General features: G+C 36.3%; 2 protein-coding genes across 4 annotated transcripts; one reads left to right on the forward strand and one right to left on the reverse strand.

Annotated features, from left to right (window-relative positions):
* The first annotated feature begins 436 nt into the window (after nt 1-436).
* LOC104586016 (small ubiquitin-related modifier 1-like) lies at nt 437-7,600 on the forward strand. The gene is made up of 3 exons (XM_010243107.3): nt 437-614; nt 5,709-5,858; nt 7,305-7,600. The coding sequence occupies exons 1-3, from the start codon at nt 534-536 to the stop codon at nt 7,374-7,376; spliced, it is 303 nt and encodes a 100-aa protein (XP_010241409.1). The 5' UTR covers nt 437-533; the 3' UTR covers nt 7,377-7,600.
* A 4,338-nt stretch (nt 7,601-11,938) lies between these two features.
* Nucleotides 11,939-20,430, reverse strand: LOC104586014 (ER lumen protein-retaining receptor). Of its 3 annotated transcripts, none has more exons than XM_010243104.3 (7): nt 20,041-20,430; nt 16,053-16,318; nt 15,747-15,862; nt 12,994-13,067; nt 12,410-12,473; nt 12,261-12,318; nt 11,939-12,183 (listed from the first exon to the last, which is right to left on the reverse strand). In XM_010243104.3, exons 1-6 carry the CDS (start codon nt 20,129-20,131, stop codon nt 12,282-12,284), a joined length of 648 nt encoding a protein of 215 aa, XP_010241406.1. In that variant the 5' UTR covers nt 20,132-20,430; the 3' UTR covers nt 11,939-12,183; nt 12,261-12,281. The 3 variants fall into 3 exon arrangements, with proteins under 3 accessions (XP_010241406.1, XP_010241407.1, XP_019056164.1); XM_010243105.3 differs by having other exon boundaries at nt 12,272-12,318; nt 20,041-20,422; XM_019200619.2 differs by having other exon boundaries at nt 11,939-12,318; nt 20,041-20,422.
* Nucleotides 20,431-21,412: the final 982 nt, after the last annotated feature.

Raw genomic sequence — 21,412 nt, forward strand, 5'->3', positions numbered from 1 at the left:
TTAGTTAGGCCAGGTTAAAGTTCACCTGGTTGAGGATTGAGTTGGGTGACATCAGCCGGATCCAACAAGGCCCAAGTTGCACTTATAACTGAAATGAAAAAAAAAAAGTGGGGTTAAAATGTCTTTTCATAACTCCACAAGGTAGAATTGCTTTCAAAGGTACAACTATACAAGTCGTAGAAAGTCAAAAGAAAAAGCATGAAAATGACTTCTAAGCCTATTCCATCCACAAGATACCCACCGTTTCAAAATTCCCAGCCGTCAGATTCCAAACTAACCAATTACAGCCGTCCTTTTTTGCTTCCACCATGGAAATGAAAACCAAACAGCTTTTCTGGCGAATCAAGTATTCCTGATCCTGCCATTTTCCTTCCGATTCCCGGATTCGAAATCCTATTTTAATTAAGGGTTTTACTTGGGTTGGTTGACGTATACAACGAGGAGGGTTTCATTATTTAAAGACTCGTGGCTCTTCTTCCCCTTGTCTGCTGTTCGACTTGCAGAAGCAAAAACCCTACTTTTCTGGTCCGAAAATGTCTGCAGCCCCATCTCAGGACGAGGATAAGAAGCCGACGGACCAGTCGGCTCACATCAATCTCAAGGTCAAGGGCCAGGTGAAGAATACTCTCCCATTCTTCAGTTGTTTTTTCCCCATTTTTTTAGGGTTTTAAAAATAATTTGTTGTTATTATATAAGTTTTTTTTTTTATTTTTTTTAATTTTTTCTTGTATTTTGGGTACCCTTTATCATAATTGCTGATTATTGTTTCTGGGTCGGTTGATTTGATAATTGATTGTTTGGTTGTATGTTCGTGTAGATCAATGTTTATGGTTGGATCAGTTTTCATGTTGAAACGTGTATGATGTTTTCTTTGTTTAGGTTTTTAACGTTGAAGTTGTGATTGGGGTTTGGAGGGAAGCGAGGAATTAATTAGTGGTTCTCGGTTTGGAGTTTGCATTGCCTCTGAAACATTAAACCTTGCTGTTGTTCTTGCTCAGTGACTGGAGGAAGAAATCTGCATATTTGCATGTTTGTATCGTATGATACCTTGGTGCCCTTGGCTCCTAGCTCTTGGTGGTGGGTGCTAGCTCTAGTTAGCAACTTATCATATACGTGCCCTATCAATGCATTGCTGTTCCACCTTCCTATTTGGGTCTGGCTGTTTTTCTAGTTGGGTTTGGAGTTACAGTGTGGATTATGGACTCCATACAATTTCATAGTTTTTAGTTATTGATTTTGGATGCGTTGAAAGGAAATATTCAATATCAAAGGAATGTTCATTGAAGGGAAGGCATGTTTTCATATAGTAAACAAGGGTTACCTTTCTAAGAGTATTAGTTTTTTTTTTCAATAAGAGTATGACTACTTGATTATTGATTCAAATTTGTTAGGCATGTTGGCTTAATTTCAAATTTCTGAAGATATCAACCATCCTTTCCACACTGTTTTTTTTTTTAAATTTTCATTTTTTTGTGCTGGTCCTGCTTTTTAGTAATTATTTCTCTTTTCTGTTTACATAATTCGGTTTACTAGCCTATTGTTGTTGATGGTTTCTAGTTAGAAAATTGTCATTCTATTATTAAGGATGCAGGATGGCCCCTGCTATTCTCCCACTTGAGATTTCTATTATGCATATCTTATAGATGGTGGCTAGCTTTCTATTTATAGCATGCTTTGGTAGGATAGTTGCAAAACTTCCCGCTGCTAACTGGGTAAGAGAGAGTTATCAAAATCGAAATTGAAAGTTCGTTATTTCTTTATTTATTAAAGATGACAAACAATAGGTTTCATTACCCTTTACTGCATCATAGACCAAAGTCTACTTAATATTAGTGGTCTTAGGTAAAGATATCATTGGGCAGTATGACAGAAATCTACTGCTTTCTGCTGTGCTTCCATTTTTTCGTTTGAGTTCTAAGGTGGCGTTTGGTAAATCTGAACTCTGAAGTCTGAAAAGTGAAAAAATCTCCAAAAAAGCCTTGAAAGCATTCCGAAGAAAATTTGCTCTTCTACTTTTGTAGATATCTGAATGTGACTAAGATATTCGACAATTTGAATGATCTAACATCTGAAAAATGTGCATTTTACAAATTTACCCCTCAAATTCTCACTTATGACAAAAATTATTAAAATTTTATATATTATAAAATTATAAAATAATAAAAATGTTAAATATTAAGAAATACTAAAATTAGAAAATTAAAAATAATAAATAAGATTCACAATATTAATTATAAGATTAAAATTATCAAAATAATAATATTATAAAATAATATTTATAAAATGTTAATAATATTAATATTATAAAAAATAAAACTAAACAAATTAGAGGTTGTCTTCAACCTCTTGCACCATGACTGAACAGCGATCTGTGATGGTAAGTATTCCATGGTTCTGCCCAATCTCTCTCTCTCTCTCTCTCTCTCTCTCCCCTTCTTCACGTTTGATCCCTCTCTCTCCTCTGTTGCCAGTGAACAGACATTTGAACTCTGTTGCTGGTGCCCTCTCTTTCTATCTCTTTCTCCCCCTTTCTTCTTATTCTTTCATTTTTTCATGACCATGTCCTCTCTCTCCTCTGTTTTTAGTGAGCACTACTGTGCCCAGTGCCCTCTTTCTCCTCCTCTATTGCCAGTGAGCAGGTTAACAGCTCAATGTTTTTGGGCTTTTGGCACCACCTTTCTTCAGGTTGCTGCCCCTTGTGCATTCTATTGCAGAAACAGAGCCGCCACGTCCCCTATTCAAGATGCTTCATCTAGGTTGTGACCATGTGCAAGCTCGGACCAATATTCCTATTTGCTCTCCATCACACATCGGTGGGAAACAAATTTAGTCTGTTACCTCTGAAATTTTTGGAGGTGTTTTCAGCATTCGGAGGGTATGTTCGGAGGTGCAACTGAATGATCACCGATTGCTGAAAAAGCAATATTTTCAGCGTTTGGTTCTGTTCAGCGATACCAAATGCCACCCAAGGAGGCTACACTCACATTTATTACAAGATCCTTGATCTCTTCTACTTTTGCAAACCTATGGTCAGCTTGAACTTTACAGGTTTCTTTTGTCACATTGTTATGGTTAATTAGCTCTGAAGCCATGCTTGTAGTCTTATTCAGTGATTTAAAAGGTGCGCCTGAGGCGCACCTAGGTGCTTAGGCGAGGCACATACCTTTCAAAAGGTGTGTGCCTGGTGTGCCTTGCGCCTCAGCCCAGGTGTATGCCTTTTTATTAATATTTTTGCATTCTGTTATTTTTTGAACCTAACAGCTGAGGTGTGCACCTCAGCCCAAAGCCCCTATTTTTCTAATGTTGTTCATTCATTCATCCTAGTAAAATATCATTTTAAAAGAAAATTAATAGTATAAAATCATTTTTTTTTGTAAGGATTAAGAATTTAAGACCCTAACATGGATTTGTTTGGGATTGCCTCGAGGGGCTTGGTACAAAGGCGACTCATAGAATCAAGAACTCAAGATGTTTTACATCACATGAGCTATTTGAAGTAATGCAATTGAGGAAATAAGAGATCATAAGCTTTACATGCTTGAAAATGTTTTATATGCTTGATTTTATTTTTAAATTTTTGTTTGAATGCACTTTACATGTTGTGCTTATGTATTTAAATTTTAGATAATAGTTTTTTAAAACATTTATTTTAAAATTTAAGTTTATATTTTTTATTAATATTATGTTTAATACCTTTTGATTTTTTTTTGCGTTTTTTTTTGAAATTTTGGCATTTTTTGAAAATTCTGGCTTTATTTATTTATTTATTTTTTGTATTTTTGTGCCTTGCTTCAAAAAGGCCATGCACCCTTGCCTTGTGTGCTGGGTGCAAATTGCCCCTTGCGCTTTTAAAACACCTATCTTATTAGGATATTCTTTTGATTGATTCCTATTTTGTGCACAAAACCTTTTTGTCCCGTATTTATGGTCAACTGTGACCTTTGCTTCACATGTTTTGAGCATCAAAATGAAGGGATATGAACTATGTGATGTTGGCTTTTCCAAGTAGATGGATTCTACAAAGCTTTGTAGGCCAGATGGTAGGTGCATAAGAATTTGAGCCCCTTAAGGATTGTTTTGATCAGTGTATGTATAGATATGCTATATGAACATCAATGCATTCATGATGTAGATTGCATATTTTCTGGTTATCAAATTGACACTACACAAACTCGTGTTGAATGGCGTAGCCTTGCATACATTTGTTTTATGCCTTCATTTTTAGTTTAGTTGCAGATTTAACCGCCTATTTTCCTCCCAAAATATATGTTCGCATGCATATGCACTGATGCACATACAAAAGGGGTCTAGTGGTGCTGAACCCTTTTGTATACTGACATAAAAAAATGATGCCTGTTATTGTCCAGAAAAGTTTTTTTTTGTGTATTTTCTTGTGATGGTCAGTTACCAATTGATAAAGAAAAGGGGTCTAGTGGTGCTTAACAGTTTGTTCTGATGAAATATAATGGGCTAGTTAATTAGCTAATTGCTTAATTTACTGTCTCTGGGACACTTTCCAGGAACCTTTATCTTGCCAAACTCAAAATAAAAAAAAAACTTTACTGCAGCAGTGGTAATTGTATTTGTTAGAGAATAAAAACCTATTCAGGAACCTCACTTAATAGCTTAAGCTTGTAGATTGAACAGTCTATGAATAGGTTTTGATTCTCTAACACTACCATCTCAAGGAACATTCAACCTAAAGCCTTGAGCTGTTAAGTAGGTCCCTGAATATGTTGTTATTCTCTAAACAATATTCTCATCAATGTATATGATGGTGCCCCTTTTATCTGTGTTTGGATTCATTCTCCTATTATATAGCTTGGTCCTAGTGGAGACATAGGGTTGAATCCTGCCTTAACCAGGGTTGGACGGTTTTGGGGAGGACTACCCCCATTATGTGGCCCATTTGTCTAGGAAAAAAAATCTGAGGGTCTACTGTCCAGGATGCTTGATTCGTATCATGGTCTACCGTTCTGTTAAAAACAGCTGGGAAGGCTATATTCAAAATAGGAAAGACCAAAAGTTTCATTTGAAGCTTCCTGATTTTCAGCTTTTTTGGTCTTCTGTGCACTGTCTTTGGTCTTTCAGTCTACATGATACCAAGCGGAGAAGACCATTTTTGGTCTTTTGAGCTTTCTGCAGACCGACAGATGTATTGAGAGGGGTGTTCATTCGGTCGGTTCGGTTTGGTTTGGTTAATTTGGTTAGTTAAAATCAAAATGTATTTTATATTTATATTAATAATTATTATTAACATATATCAATATTTATAATTAAAATACGTATTATATATTATTATTAATATAAATACTAATGTTAATATTAATATGAATATTTATAATTAGAATATAAATATATGTATTTATTTTGGTTAATTCAGTTTTTGGTTTGATTTGGTTGATTTTTTTCTCAAACCAAACTGGAAACTGAAAATCAAAACTTCTAAAATTTTAAAACCGAACCGAACTAAAAACCAAAATAACCAAACCGAATTGATTTATTCGGTTCGGTTTTCGGTTTGACAACTGAATTTGAACACCCCTATGTACTGAAAAGATTTTCCAAACACCACCTTTAATGGGATGTACTTCTACCCGGTATTTATTTATATATACTGAAATCTATATCCTCCTTTAGCATTGAACACTTCAACTATTAAGCTGCTCTCATTGTTTTCTGTTTTGCTGTTATTGTTTGATTTTTAGGATGGGAATGAAGTATTTTTCAGGATTAAACGTAGCACCCAACTTCGGAAGCTCATGAATGCATATTGTGATCGACAATCGGTTGATCTCAACTCCATTGCATTCTTGTTTGATGGCCGGCGCCTTCGTGGAGAGCAGACGCCAGATGAAGTAACTCTTTCTCTCTCTCTCTCTCCAGTATTGCATGGACTCTCCTTAATGGATGATGTCTCCAACATGGATGTGTCATAGTCTGACATGCCATGGATTCTTGAGGGCACTTTGTGTAGCATTTCCTTTTTTTTATCTCCTAGCTTATTTGACATAAATGAACATCAAACTATAAAAGATGAATGTCATTTTTCAATCAAATATTACCTACTAGCAAAGGCAACATTTTTTCTGCAGGTATTTAATTTTAGAATTTAAAAATATGAGCTATTTTAATAGTATATACTTTTTCATAGATGTCAATGAGTTCATATTTTCTCATATTTTCAAGTGAACTTGGACAAACATCAGATTTCAATTCCCATGTCAGTGTCCATGCAACATGCACACATATGCACATGCGGATAGGCATGCAAACTTCAAGGAAAAGTGGCTCTATTTTATTGACTTTAGTAACTGGAGTTGTCCTAAAAGACAAAGTTGGTCCTACTCAGAACAGCAGTTCATTTGTTATGCAAATCCACTATTTCCTCTTTCCTTGTAGTTGTATGTCTAATGACTCTTCAGTCCTCACTGTCTTATGTAACTAATGAACCCTATTCTGTGTTTTAAAGTACCCTATTCTGGAGCAGGCGTGCTTGATAACCCTTCAAAACCACCTCTCAGACATGCACATTGTCATTCTCAACGTGCATTGTCAAATGTCAAATGCGTGCTACCTTATTCCCAATGCCTACTTTGTTCCCCCGTCCATGTCATAGTGAATAGTTAGTTTTTGAAAGTAAACAAAATATTTGAAGTACATAATAACTAAAATACTTAATTACGGGTGATGCCATATGGTGCCTTTGATACACTCAAAATTATAAAAAGGATACAGCATGCACATTCTCTAGCACTTTTTTACTTTGACAATCCACCATGTCTGCTCCCACTTCTGGGCACCAAGGCCTCAACGGAGAAACTCCCACTCCAGGAACCTCTGTTCTTGGCCTCCTTAAAGTTACATTGAATGTTCATTAATAAGAATTATCCCACATTGTTCTCTTTCCTGTCCTCTGGTGTTATCGTGGGCCTGTTCAGTGCTTTTTCAAATGTGAACGCCATGTTCATTTATCAAAAAAAATTGAACCTCGTGTTTTTTCCACATTCTGAACCTTCTAGCTACTTGGGTAATGTGCACCAAACATCATTGGATTGGTTGATCATGTTACCTTGTTCTGGGACATTCTTTTGCATCATTGTATTGCACACTTTTCAAGGAAATGGTACATCTATGTTTCTCATTGGTGGCTTTCATCTCCATTAATGTGTCACTCTAATTGCTATTGCTTTTTATTGAGTATGCAGTCCATATTATTGGATAGGCTGATCATCCTTACATGAATTTTGGCTATCATTGTCTGCAATTTAGTGATTGGTTTTTATTGACTTGGGGGATTGCAGCTTGAAATGGAGGATGGTGATGAAATTGACGCAATGCTGCACCAGACTGGAGGTGGTTGTGGAGGCCCTTAGGCTAAGCATTTGATTTTTGTTCCATGTACTAAGACTTAAATGTAAAGAAAAGAAATATGGTTGATCCGATCTTGGGCTTGAGAAATCAAATGATAATGGTATCTTCATCCGGCTTTTAAAACAGGTTATGTCCTACGGACATTGATGGTCCTTTTTTTGCTGGATTTGAATAGTATTGGATATAAACATAATACTTAAAACTATTTTTGTGTTTTTATTTTATAGCTCACAAACCCAATTTCTCTTGCTTTTATGGTTTATTGGGTCAAGCAGAAAAGCCAATGACAATTGACGGTTGTTTAATAGAAGAGGATAATATTTTGGCTCCATTAAAACCTACATATGGAGCAGGAAAATGTTCATGTGATCTGTGCTGTGGATGAGATTGCAATACTAATGTAACTAGCAGATCAGTTTCTTGTAGAATTCATGAACATAATTCAAATTGAAACTAATACTATTGAAAGTTGAAATATCATAGTTTCATCTAAAGCCTGCCTTTGAAGGGTTTGTTCGATTGCTTTGACGTCTGACATTTGAAAGTGCAAATGTGCAATTATTATAAAGAGGTATATTGGTATTGATGAACAGTGAACTTTTCTTTCTTTTGAACTTTGAATGCAAATAATGTTGTTTTGAATTCTAAAATTGGTCAAATATTCATTTTAATCTCATATACTAGAATTTTTGTTTGTGTTTTGGAGTATTATTGGAAAAGTTCTAAGGCCCCGATTGCATGTAAATATGCATGGGAAAGTTTGGCAATGGGTAAATTTTTCCCATTGACCAACTTTCTTATGTTTTTTTTTTTTTTTTGCATTAAGCGATGGACTCCACATTAAAATTACCCTTAAAACTTACTCATCTCCTAGGTTGTTCAGTAACTTTCCTAGTTAAAAGAAATTTTTACAAAACATGATGGGACCATTTTACTCATTTTAATAGTTACTTTTTATGGGTAAAAATGTCATTTTATTTACTTGGGAATCCTGAAAATAAAATGAATATGGGTAAGTACATTTATTCAGATAAGTTGCACTGTTACAAATGAATAAAGCTTAATCTTCTTTAAGAAATAAGAGACGAGGGAAATGAATACTCATTTTTCTCTTGAAGTTATAAGATTCCTCTCAGGAACAAGCCCTAAGAGTGAATTTGTTTCTATTTATTGAAAACAAGTAAATTTGTTTTTGCCTTTTTGATCTTCGACATAGTTGGGGAACTTGGGGTCTTTGAGAAAGTTTGTCCTTGGTTAGACAGTGGGCTAGCCTTGCTCTTTTGTTATAGGATTAAGAATTCTTTGATTGAATATATTTAGTTTTTGTTTTTTTTGATCAGTAATCAAAGTAGATTTCATTACTTGGAGAAAAAAGATAATACAAAAACATGGGCAGCCTTGGCTACCAACAATAGAAAACATAGACAAATTGATGATGAGTCTCACAATTGAGCCCCATAAGCACTTTGCTTTGTTTACCCCTTGCTTTGCAGCTAAGCCATTTGCCGACCTAGGAGCCCATTGAAATATCAGCTGCATATCCCCCGAGAACCTATTAAACTGTTTGAAATTGTTTCTGAAAAACCAAGGAATCTTCTCGTTCTGCTTAAACCAACTTATTACTATTTTGGAGTTGCCTTCAACTATTAGCTTCCAAAACCCCATTTCCAAAGATTTCTGCATCCCATAAAGTACTGCCTTCAATTCTGCTGTTACAGAGTCACACACCCCAATGGGACTTGAGTACATTCCCAAAATCATTATGCTTTCATTCTTTAGAACCCCTCCAATTCCAGAGGGCCCTGGGTTCCCAAAACTACTTCCATCAAAATTTAATTTCAGGAAACCTACCTCTGGGGGTTCCCATTTCCTTTAGTGTCCTCCGCTTAGCTGAAATTGAGGCTGCAATTGTTCTCCAGTTCCTTAATATATCATCAATAGAGAAATCTGAGAACAACTCCAAAGTCTTTATCCAGAAGGCCACTTTTGCATGATCCCTTCAATTAATGCTTCCTTGCTTCTTTTCTTTTCCTCAAATATACGCTTATTTCTTTCCTCCCATAGGGTCCATATTATTGCCGCTCTTGTGCACCTCCACATCAGTCTTCCCCTCCTTTTTTGACCAGCTGAAAGTGGATCTATCGGACAACCTATCCAATCTGTCCAGAGTATTCCACCTGCACCCAAAAAGAGAAAATAACCGATCCCAAATACCACAAGCAAAAGGACAGGAAATGAACAAGTGAAGAGCAGATTCACCATTGGATTCACACAAGCAACACCAATTAGGTGAGAGACACCATCCAGGTCTCTTCCTCTGTAAAATATAACAAGTGTTGATTGCACCATGGAAGACCTCCCAACAAAAAGCACTCACTTTGGGGGGAACCGGATGACACCAAATCTCTTTGACCGGAAATGGAGTATTTGGTTGAGAAGGCACAGACAACGATTTGAAAAAAACACAATTGAAAACCCCAGAAGGATGTAGAGTTCAAATTCTATCATCTTGTTTACTTAGGTCTGGGAAAACCCCTTCAAGAATGCGTAGAAGATTTGAAAGAAGGCCTAACTCAGTGTTCCTCACATTTCTACGAAAACCTAGATTCCACCCAAGCCCGTTAGCCGAGGGAGAGGGGAGTAGAAACTCAGAAATTGGCTTACCCTAGAGAGCAGAAAGGGTGAACAAAGAAGGGAAATAAACCTTTGAAGGGACTTCACCCACCCAAAGATCCTCCCAGAACTTGATCTTGTTACCTGAATTAAAATCGAATATGATGTAATTGAGAAAGGATGGAAGGCATTTCTGAATTGCTCTCCAGGGTGAAAAGCAAGAGGCCCTACTAGAAGTTTCGGCATCCCACCCGTTCAGAGAGAGCCCATGAATACTAGTGATCACTTTATGCCATAACCTATTTGATTCTCTCGGAAATCTCCACAACCACTTCCCTAGAAGAGCCTGGTTCTTTTTTTTCAGCCTTCCTAACCCCATCCCTCCATCCTCCCGTCTACAAACTATTTCCCATCTGATTAGGTGATCCTTCTTTGTTTATCTTGGTTCCCACAAGAAAACCCGCATAATTTTCTCCAACTTCTTAACAATCACCTGAGGTACACTAAACACCGATAGGTAATAGAACAAAGTGTTAGCTAAGGTGGATTTGATTAAGGTTATCTTAACTCCCAAAGAAATATAGTTCCTCTTCCAAGCCGTTAACTTCTTCTCAAATCTCTCTACTACCGGGCTCTAGAAGGTCACAGAGCTAGGGTTTGCACCTAAAGGGAGTCCTACGTACTTCATAGGCCAATCACTGGACACACATCTGAGTTCCCTTGCCCACAACTCCAACTCCTCCTGCCCCATATTTACCCCAGCTACTACACTTTTATTGAGATTAACCTTCAGATTTGTGAATAATGATCTAAACATTTATTCATTATGATTTGTGATGCCCTCCTTAGGGCTTCATTTAAGAAGAGTAAATAGAGTGCAAATACAAATATACCATGCAAATGTAAAGTTGGTTTAATTTGGCAAATAAATTTATTCTCTTCCTCAACAAACAAGTTTTAGTTGTAATGGGTGCAAACAGAAGTTCCTAGATTCGATTTTTTTTTTTAAATATTGGCCAACTTTAAGTGCAAAGTTTGCATTCATTTTGCTCTCATTTTGGATGCAAATATGCCTTCAAATTTGTAAAAACTCAGTTTACATAAATGCATTCTTATCAAAGACCAGCAAAATTGAACCAGAAAACATATATACAGTTATACACCAAACCAGCATTTACACTCTTTCCAAAGGAGTACAAATACAAATTTATAGAATGCAAAACCTTGTATTTTGTAATTTTTATTATTTTGTATATATTTGTGCAGTACATAACTATACATTTGTATTTGTACTCCTTCCAAACTGAGTCTTGGGTGAAAACTGTGTAGCTACAAGATCCCATTTAGAGGAATTTGTTGATGGATGCAAGACAATTGCAATTGTTCATGAATGTGGTTCCATACGTGCAAAAGATTTTGCTTTTAAATATGTTTTAATTCATTTCACCTTCTATCATTCAATCCCCAGATATGTCTGTCCTTACGAGGTTGCCCAATCAAAAGTTTTAACCTGTTTATTTCATGACCTACCTTTTAAATTATTGTGAAAAAGTGTGAAAAATGAAGTAAATTTGCGGTGGGCAAATTTTGATGATTTTACAGAGATCAACCATAATCGTTTGATCGATAAGAGAAAAGAGAATAGCAATCACTTTTTGATCTGTTGGTTCCCAGTAGAAACCAGAAATCAACAAAAAAGCATTGTAATTGGATCACCAAATTATGTGCCAGTGCAAATACATTCTTAGTGATCAGTTATTACGAAGTGGTAGCAGAAGCTGTTTTGAGTGGTGAAACAACTAGGATACTTCAGTCGAGGCTGATTAGAATTCGGGAGAGCTTATCTGAATTCCCTCAATTAAGGGTAAACCCATCAACTGCCTGCACCAGCTTGTGCTTCCATTTTCTTAATAAATATCACTTAAATGAGAGACAATTGAAAACAGAAGAATTTGAGTACATCAAAGATTATGCTGTAGGCTGATTTGTGATATAAAAAATATTTGTCAAAGATGGAAATCCAGAAAAGAATATGCACTGTGATCCCTGGTTTTTACATAAAACATGTTGCACTCTAGAGACTACATGCTTTTTCCATGTTAGCAATAATATGACACACTAGCTGTAAATCCTCAATCCTCCTTGCAATAGAAAATTGAAAAAACTTGCCTTTTGCTTGACAATCCAACAAAGCACCTACATGGACAAAAAGGAGGATAAAAGAAATGAAAAGACTCGAGCACCTGACCAAAACAAATACAAATGCATAGAACCTGCACTGGACCTTCAAGAACTCATGCTGGTAAATGGAGCTTTTCATTGTTCTTCCAGCTGCAAATCACAAAATTAAGAGTATAATTTACATCCCTATGCAAGCATTAGTGTACATTAAATACAATGCTGAGTAGAATGGGGTTATTACCTTTGGAAGTAATAATAGAAGAAATCTGCGTACAATAATGTTTGAACAAGCCCAGATATCCAAGCTGACAGTAGAGTAGCCAAAAAGTAGGAATGCAGAAAAATAAATAAAAAATAAAAATAAATAAATGACTTGACATGCGATATGCACTTCTGATTTCTAATCTTCCCAGGTACTGAGTTACTCCCTCAATGGACCAATGCAAAAACAGTGGCATTAGTCAGGTATAATCCACTCAAGAGCTTTCCCTTTGACAGCTAGAAAATTACGAGGAAATTGATTTTGATCCATAAGCAGGTATTCAAAGTTTTCTGACATGATTGATGGGCCTCAATGATGACAGTGGCTGAAAAATTACAAAACAGTTCCGAGCAAGGCACTCAGCTGAAAGGATATATTATCATTTCCTTACAGTCCCATACAAGCATCTCTGCTTCACTTGGAATGGCACACAATTTGAAGTGTAGCAGTTTGGTTGGTGCATTGGTTTGATGTACCTCAGGCATCTACTGAAATGTATCGAATGCATATGCACATATACACAAACACAAGCGAGAGAGAGAGAGAGAGAGAGAGAGTCCTACTTATCCAGTGTACATAGTGTGGCTCAGTAAAGTAGCGATATATCCAATTGAGAATATACAATGCCCGGTATGCACTGCATAAGAACACAAATTATTAAGTGGAGAGTCTATGTAACAAGAAAAAGAGTGATAGAACTAGATGAATGTGAATGCACAAGTATGTATTATCACATACTGCAGGAAAGAGGTGCAAGATAAAGGTTGACAACAACGCAATTTCCTGGCAAGAAGACTTTATTTTTAATTGGCATGACACTACTCAAAGACACAAGTAAACCCAAAGTTTCAAGGCAAAATTCCATTTCCCACTTTTATATGCCATGTTGAATTTGAAAAGGCTTCATGTGTGCAATTTGACGTTTTAAAAGAAACAAAGGAATTAATTGTTTATTGATATCAACTACCTGTTTGCAAGATCATCTAGTAGGGGAGAATGGACCAAACAGATTGCATTGATCAAGATCAAGTTTTATTGCATATATCTAAAACTGAAGTCAAAATGTGGCTGACTGGAACCTAAAAATGCAGGAAAGCCTAGACTATCCAATGATGATGTTGGATAAATTACTAATAAAAAAAGGGACATTACACAATATTGGTCCTAACTATCCAGGGTCTTGGGAGGGCTAGACTGGATACGGACCTAATACTAAACTTCTTTTTTTTTGTACAAAATGCCATTGTTAGACTCAAAACCATGTTCTCACACTTGTTAGCCTGAGATTTTACCATTGCACCAAGAACAAGCAATACGGTACTAATAGATAAAGAATTATGAGTAAGCTTCCAATTACAGAAAAGGTTATATAATATATACTATGCATGCCAGTATCTTGATTAAAGATGACGGTTGAGAGGAAAACACATCTATCGAAGCCTATTAGAAACCTGTTTTAAGATCAAAGTCTCTAATGGAATGGCAGACTCTCTAGCAAGGCAATGGGTTGTAAGGGAACAGTTTTTTGGGCTCAGCTGTTTTAAGGAAAAAAATGTTAACCTGATACTGTGGTAAGGGTTGGGCAGGGAATGATTGCATTAGGACTTAATTGTTAGTTTGTTACACATGCTCTAAGGGGTACTCACTCCATGGTTGTATCACTTTCTGTATATTATTGTCTATTTGATGATAACTTTCTGTTACCTATAAAAAAAAGTCTCTAATTTTCATGTTGAACATCTTTTCTTCTTTCTGGCTTGTTAGTTCCGATTCATAACAGGAAACAAAGGTCAAGAAAACAGAGATTATTCCGAGTGTTTTTCCAATACCAGTCTCTAAGAGAGATGTTGATATCTGAAGGCTGGAGAGAGAAAAGAGGCGGAAACTCAACAGGGTTAAACTTTAACTGTTTTGGAAGGCTTTCATCTTTTATGGTTGGTCTTGCAAGAGAAAAAAAATATCTTGGAAGGCTAAAACCAGATAAAGACTATTCTGTGCCATTGTTCCAGTAAGTTCCATTTGTAGCATAGGCTTAGTTTGGAAGGAGTACAAAAACAAATATGTAGAGTGCAAAATCTAGTATTTTGTATATATTTGTATTTGTATTCCTTCCAAACTAAGCCATAAGCACATAATCTAGAGCACATTCTTGATATTTGGAATGAGCAAGTTGATGGAACATCACTGACAATACCTGATTTCGAAAATTGTCAGTTCTAAACATCTCTACACTTTAAAATTTTAATTCATTCTATATTCTTGTCAAATAATTCCTAACAATCAATTGACGAATAAATAAAATCTGGTGTTAAAAGAAGAAAATAGCACAGAGAGAAGGACATGGGAAGGAAAAATCAGATCATGGGCCTCATAATGAGCCAGCAGTAACAAAAGACCTATAAAAAATAAAATAGGCTCGTCCAATTTTACTTATATTACTACTTTCAACATGTATGTGATGACACAGTTTTGTCTCTGATGAAGGTTTTTTCCTTGTCAAGAGTCAAGATGCTGATTTTTCACACAGACAAAGATGGCAGAACAGTGGAAGGGGCTAGAAGAGCTAGGGGTAAATCAACAAAACATGGGTAGAAGTAGCAAAAAATGATTTAAGCACTAATAATTTAACAGTGGATATGGCTTTAAATAGAATGGATTGGCGAAACAGGATTCATGTAGCCAACCCCATATGGTTGGGACTTGGGATAAGGCATGGATGATGATGATGATGATGACAAAGATGGCAGAACAGAATAGATATGCAAATGTGTTCCCTAGAAAATGGTTTTGTTGGCACACTGTGGTACTATCTTCACCAGAAAGTTGTTTAGGTGAAAAATGATGTTTCCCAAGTCACCAAGACCACAGATAGCTAGGGCCAACATTGGGCAATGGCCTTTTCCATGTTTCCCCAATCAGAAATCCATGATATCATGCACATGGGGAACATACCTAAAGGTAACTAAATTTACCATTTTCCAATTGTTGTATAAATGTGTATTAAAAAGAAAAGGAAAAAAAGAAGCAACAAGAAGGGCATGTGTTATTTGAATATTAGTCCATGACATGGTGAGAAAACCAAAAGTTTCAAAATGTAACATTAGCTTAGTTTAATTTGACAATATGTTCCAATTAGAAACCCATGATATCGTGAACTATGTGAAGAACATACCAGAAAATAACTCAACAGACCTCTTTTGACAATTTCTTTTTATATGGATCTTAAAAAAAATCTACAGAAAGCAGTATAAGAACATCAGATAATTAGATTTTACAATATTGTGTTGAGCTGACAAAACAACTTAAGATGATTTACCCAAGAAGGAAAACATATTGCCCTGTCAGGTTGTCGATGTTCCTAGTCCTTTGCAACAATACCAGCTGAGGAAGTATGGCAACAGCTTCCAAATATAAGGAAAATGTCCACATTACCTGCCCCATTGTTATGGAAAAGTAAGAAAGACAATCCACCAGTCAAAGCAACAGAAACACAAGTTTGTACAATCACCAAGATGTAAGAGTATCATAAAATTAAAATGAATGGTAATTTAAGAAAATTATGAATAGGGATTAAGAATAGACTGTAGACATTAGTATCCAAAAAGTAAAGGCATGTGATTACCTCCATTAAGGTAAACTTCTCATTAATAAATAGGGCCAAAAGTAGGCAGGGTAGTACAAGGAAAAAGTGGCGAAAAGTGTCTTGTTCTCTATCATAGGACCTACGAACAATCTTGTGTTGCCTAATGTACCAGACAATTGAAAAGGAGCTCCCCAAGAAGATTAACTTCATGATAGTATTATAGAGTGAGATAAAATCAGTAAAGATATCCAAGTACCGAGTGGTAAAAACAATAGCATAGAGTTCTTGAGTCTTCAAAGAAATGCCTGCATATGATTTTATAAATTATTGGTTAGACATATATATGATATAAGAACTGCTTGTTACAAGCATATATAACTTGAGACATGGAAATGTAAGATACACATAAATCATAACATAAATAAAAATAATGACCAACATTGATTTGAAAAGCAAGAGAACATATATATATATATATATATATATATATATATATATATATAAGAAAAAGAAAATGAAGAAGAACCTTTTTGGTAGGAAATAAAAAAAAAACTATTGAAAAAGCTTACATGCTTCAAAGCTACCCTAAAATTATCACCTCTGATAGAAGCAGAACAGTTTCAAGTATTTCTGATGAAAATGGCACTTTCCAGAATGTGATGCAAAACATAAGAAATTGATTTTCTTACCAAGCAAGGTCAGTGCACACACCATGGAAGAACTGCTGTTAAACCAAACATCTAATCTGAAGTTGATTTGGATCATATCTGCACTACGAGGCTCCTTTGGTGTTTATTCTTCTTTTTGATATTGTTCTTGGTTAGTTTTCATTCAGCTTTTGTTTTTTATTTTTTATAGTTTCCTTGGTGTCTTCAATCTCCCCTTGTTAGACTTGTTAGTTTGGTCTCCCTATTCTGAATCATTTTCCTCTTGGGGTTCTTGTTATCAGATCTGGTTTTGACCTATAAATCATAAGTCATTACTATAAAAAGTAAATGCTACAAATAGTAACTTTTTATAGTAAAAAGAAAATTTTATTAATGAAAAGAAAAAAAAAAATCTAAGCAGGTGTCAAGGTAACACCAGGTATATACCTGGTTTTTTTTCTTCTCAAAAAAAAAAAAAAACCAGGTATATAGTACAGCACAGAAAAAACAATCAGGATTACAAGTTTGTAACTTGGGCACATCCCAAAATCTATCCCCCCAAATCTGATCTGCTAACTTGTGCAATTTCAGGAAGGATTAGCACCCAATCTGCCACTGTCTTGCCAATGACCACCACCGGCCTTTTAATGTTCCAATATTTTTTTTTTGATCAGCTAATGTTCCAGTATTTGATCTCAAAAACCTTCTGTTTCTTCTTTCAAAATGATCCAGCACACAGCAAAGGGAATGTAACTCCAAACTACCCTGGCCTGGCCTTTTTGCTTCTCTGGACTTTGGCGTTAAACTGATTCCTCCTGCTTTTCCCACATGTAGCAAATATTGGCCAAGTTAAAGCCCCTATTTTTCAGGTGCTGATTAGGTTTGCTTTCAGGTGTGGTGGCTGCTGAAGAATTGGATCAGAATGATCATGCTGGCCCTGGTAATAGAGTGGAGCCCATTCCTGAGGTAAGGTCTGGTTTGGTCTCTTCAGATTCTGGGATAGGGGATTCTTTTTTGGGGGAACTTGGGGGTGAAGTTAACTGTGAGTAGTTTTCTGAAATGGTTGAGGGATGGATTGGCATCAATATTGGTATTAGGAGGGTGGAGGTTGAGGAAATGTTTGTGCTAAAGATATGGAAAAGTGTAGAAGTCAAGAGGTTCGAGTAGATCGTATCTGGTTCACGTGACATAGGTTTTCTCACATCTTAAAGAAGGTCTGGTTGGGCCAGGTCCTACGAATAGATTTAAAAGAATTTGCAGAGGAAAAGGTTTAAAAGCTGTGGATAAGTCGGGATATGGGGAGAAGGAGAATTTGGACAATCGGCAGCTGTTGAGTTGCAAGCTTTCTATTAAGTCGGCAATCTGAGCTCAAGAGAATGAAGTGGTGGAGACAGGTTCAGGTACGAACAGTGGGGGTGGTAAGAAAGTTTAAGGAGGCACAATGAAGATAGGAGAGGATGCCTTAGCAATGTCTGTTAAAGACAATTTGGTGGAGAAAAGTATTGATTTGGAAAAAATGACTGACAGGGAGAATCAGCCATTCCGTTTGCATTTCTCCTGATCCATGTGAATGAGGCATTAAGTTCCCTTGCTATTTACTATCTCCTTAGCAGATGTCTATATATCCCAGGAACATTCCCACTTGAGGATTTTATTACAACAAGAGAATCCCTTTATATTATAATTGAGCCCAATACAAATGATGTCCATGTACTCCTTGCTTAGCTAATCCATCCACCAAACCATTAGCGGATCTTCTTACCCACCACCACCACCTCCTCCTCCTCCTCTCTCTCTCTCTCTCTCTCTCTCTCTCTCTCTCCTTATATATCACCTCATATTGGGGATACCGCTACTGTGTTTTAGGGAGTGAGTTATTGGATTTTTGGTCAGTAATTGGTCGAAATATTATTCATTCTTAACTTTCATGGTCTTAGATTATTATTTGGAGAACTAATTGAAGGTTGGTTGGTCTCAAGAGAGAAATTTTGAAACTTTGCCCAAACAACCAAGAAGAACCAGAGAAAATTGTTTGTTCGGCATATTGGATGGAATTTTCTATGGAACACATGTATTTCTAGTTTGCTTGAATCATTTTAGAATGGACAAATTGGATTTATTTTACATGGGACCTTTTTCTTTATTTCTTTTTTTTTTGTGTGTGTTTTGCTAGGGAGTTTTGCATGAAATTTAGCTCTTAAAACTTTTTAGCAGCATTCTTAATGTAGGAAATATCAGCTTTGGCTTGTTCAGAGTCATAGTTTTATTTCTAATATATGCTTCATAAGTATGGTCTCCTGGTGTGGGAAACAGTATTACATGAACACAGACATGGGAATCCAGAATCAGACTCTGATGTCAGTTTGGGATCCTAACCTGGCAAGACAAAGAAACAAAGACTCATAGAAATGTCTATGTTTGTTGAATTTTAACATGAAGGTCTAAATGACTATCAATTGTTACTTAATAACATTTTTTAGGGCAACTGGCATTTAGTATATACGTTAACTGTTCATTCATGTTGAATAAAGAGAAAAAGAGAAACGTCTCATAGATGTGTTATATGAGAATCCATGGAGTGTCAGAGCACCACACATATACGAAATGGACACATTTAAGAGAGTCCATGCAACAGTGGTGGGGAGAATTGGAGACGAGATCAAGTTTTCACATTTTTTCCCTGTAAATACTTGGCCTGGAATAACAAAACGTTGTCTCCATTTTTGCATTCTTTATTGGGTGTCGTGTTGGAAGTTGGCAGTTTTCAAACTCATGAAACGGTTCCTGTTTGCAGCATTTATCCCGAAAAATCTCCAATCATTTCGACACTTGACCTCAACCACAAATGACCTCCCAAGAAAAAAGAATAAATTGGTGAATAAAAACGTAAGTGCAATTTTCCCGAACTTCTTGCCTCCTGGACTGAGTTTACTTTCCCACATCCATTTTTTCAGATGGAGCTTCTACTAGATCTAAATCTATGAATGATATCGAAATGATAATATAGGCTCATTCCTATTCCTAAAATGGAACCCGATCTCTCTAACAAGTAGTAACCTGTTAACTCGCTCTAACCAGACTATCTTACAACACCAGGATCACAGGCCCATCAGGCAGAAATATTGAAGCTTTCAAGTTCTGATGAGATCCATATCAATTATACAGAATATATGAACCCCTACATTTCGCGTTAACAGAGCCAAAGCAAACAATAGAATGAAAATGCCTTGAACATTCCACTGCCTTGCAAAAAAATCAACCGAAGACCAGAAATTCCATGTTGCTTCAGGGGTTGAAAGCCATTAATCATAAAAATGTTACAATTGAGGAAAAATGAAGGAAATTCATGAATACACAAAGATAGGGAGATAGAGAAGTACCTGCGCAGGACTTAATGGTGTGGATCTTGAGGAGCAAGACGAGGACGCTGGCGAGATGGGTCATATCCCCTGCTAATCTGAATATATTCATCTTGGCTCGACCCAACAGAACACAGATCGATCAGAAATGTGTGTAAATCTCCGATCGATCCGATTCAGAGACTCAACTCCCCGTCCTCTTTCCTTCTTCTTCTTATCCTTTTTCGCCTCTCTCTTTCTTGTTTCGATAGAAAATGAGGTAGCGAGCGAGAGGGAACCAACCAGAGGACGAAGTGAGGTCTCTGCTGTAACGGAATTTCTGGTGATGTCGGATGGGATTACAGTCACGAGCTAGAGAGAGAGAGAGAGAGAGGGAGGAAATGAAATGAGACAGTGAAATGTTGACACCACACGTTTCGCTTGTTGTCTCTGTAATTTGTAAACGCGTAGGTTTATGGAATATTGGAATTATGAGAAGTTTAGGACCAAAGAAGATTCAACAGAGCAGCAGGAGGCCTTTGGTTCGAATCACATCGTCGGCAAGAAAAGGGAATTCGTCTCACGGAAGCAACCGAGACTTTAAACCCGGGTAGCCCGATGGGGTGGTCTGTTCTATATCGGGCTTGAAGAAACGACAAAGTTTTAAGCCTGCAGCCTGCAGGCTCAGGCTCGGGCTCGGGTTCTAAACATTGGCCCGATTATTTTTTGGCCAGTTTTGGGCTTTTTCAAATAAGTCCAGCCCGATAATATTATATATAATAAAAAATAATATATGATATATATTATATAATAATAATTTAGTAGTGAAAAAAGTATTATATATATTATAATGTATGGAATATTGTATAATATATAATATATTATTAGTAATATATAATTAATATAATATAAAATATCTTTCCAAATTGGGCTTTGGGCTTGGGCTCAAGATTAAGGCTCGATGGTTGGGCTAAGCTCGTGCTTGGGCTTAGTCATTTTTTGTTTATAAAGAGGTAAAGTTTGACCCGGACCAAGCTTGGCCCTGCCTATGAACAGAATGTTAGCTGGCATGGCCCACTTTTGTGGGCTGCTCGCATTGAAGTGGGCCATACCGTGCCAACACGTGGGCTTGGGTGGGCTGTGGCTGCTTGGCTTAGAATCCCTCGAAAGGGAAGCCTGGCATGGCTTACGGCCCAAACCCAAGTGAGTCTATGCTGTGTCGGGCCATACCAGGCCACGAGCCTATTTCTTTTTTTTTTTGTTTTTTTTTCACTTTTTTAAAAATTAAATAACTTTTTTTTGGAAAAATAAAAAATCAACCAAATACTTAACAAAATATAAAATAAACAATAAATTAAAAAATCCAAAAATTTTATTTCACAAAATTGAGTTGAATCGATCACACTAACCACTG

The sequence above is a fragment of the Nelumbo nucifera genome, chromosome 1 (genome assembly GCF_055504915.1).
Source record: "Nelumbo nucifera cultivar China Antique chromosome 1, China Antique-T2T, whole genome shotgun sequence".
Taxonomy (NCBI): Eukaryota; Viridiplantae; Streptophyta; class Magnoliopsida; order Proteales; family Nelumbonaceae; genus Nelumbo; species Nelumbo nucifera.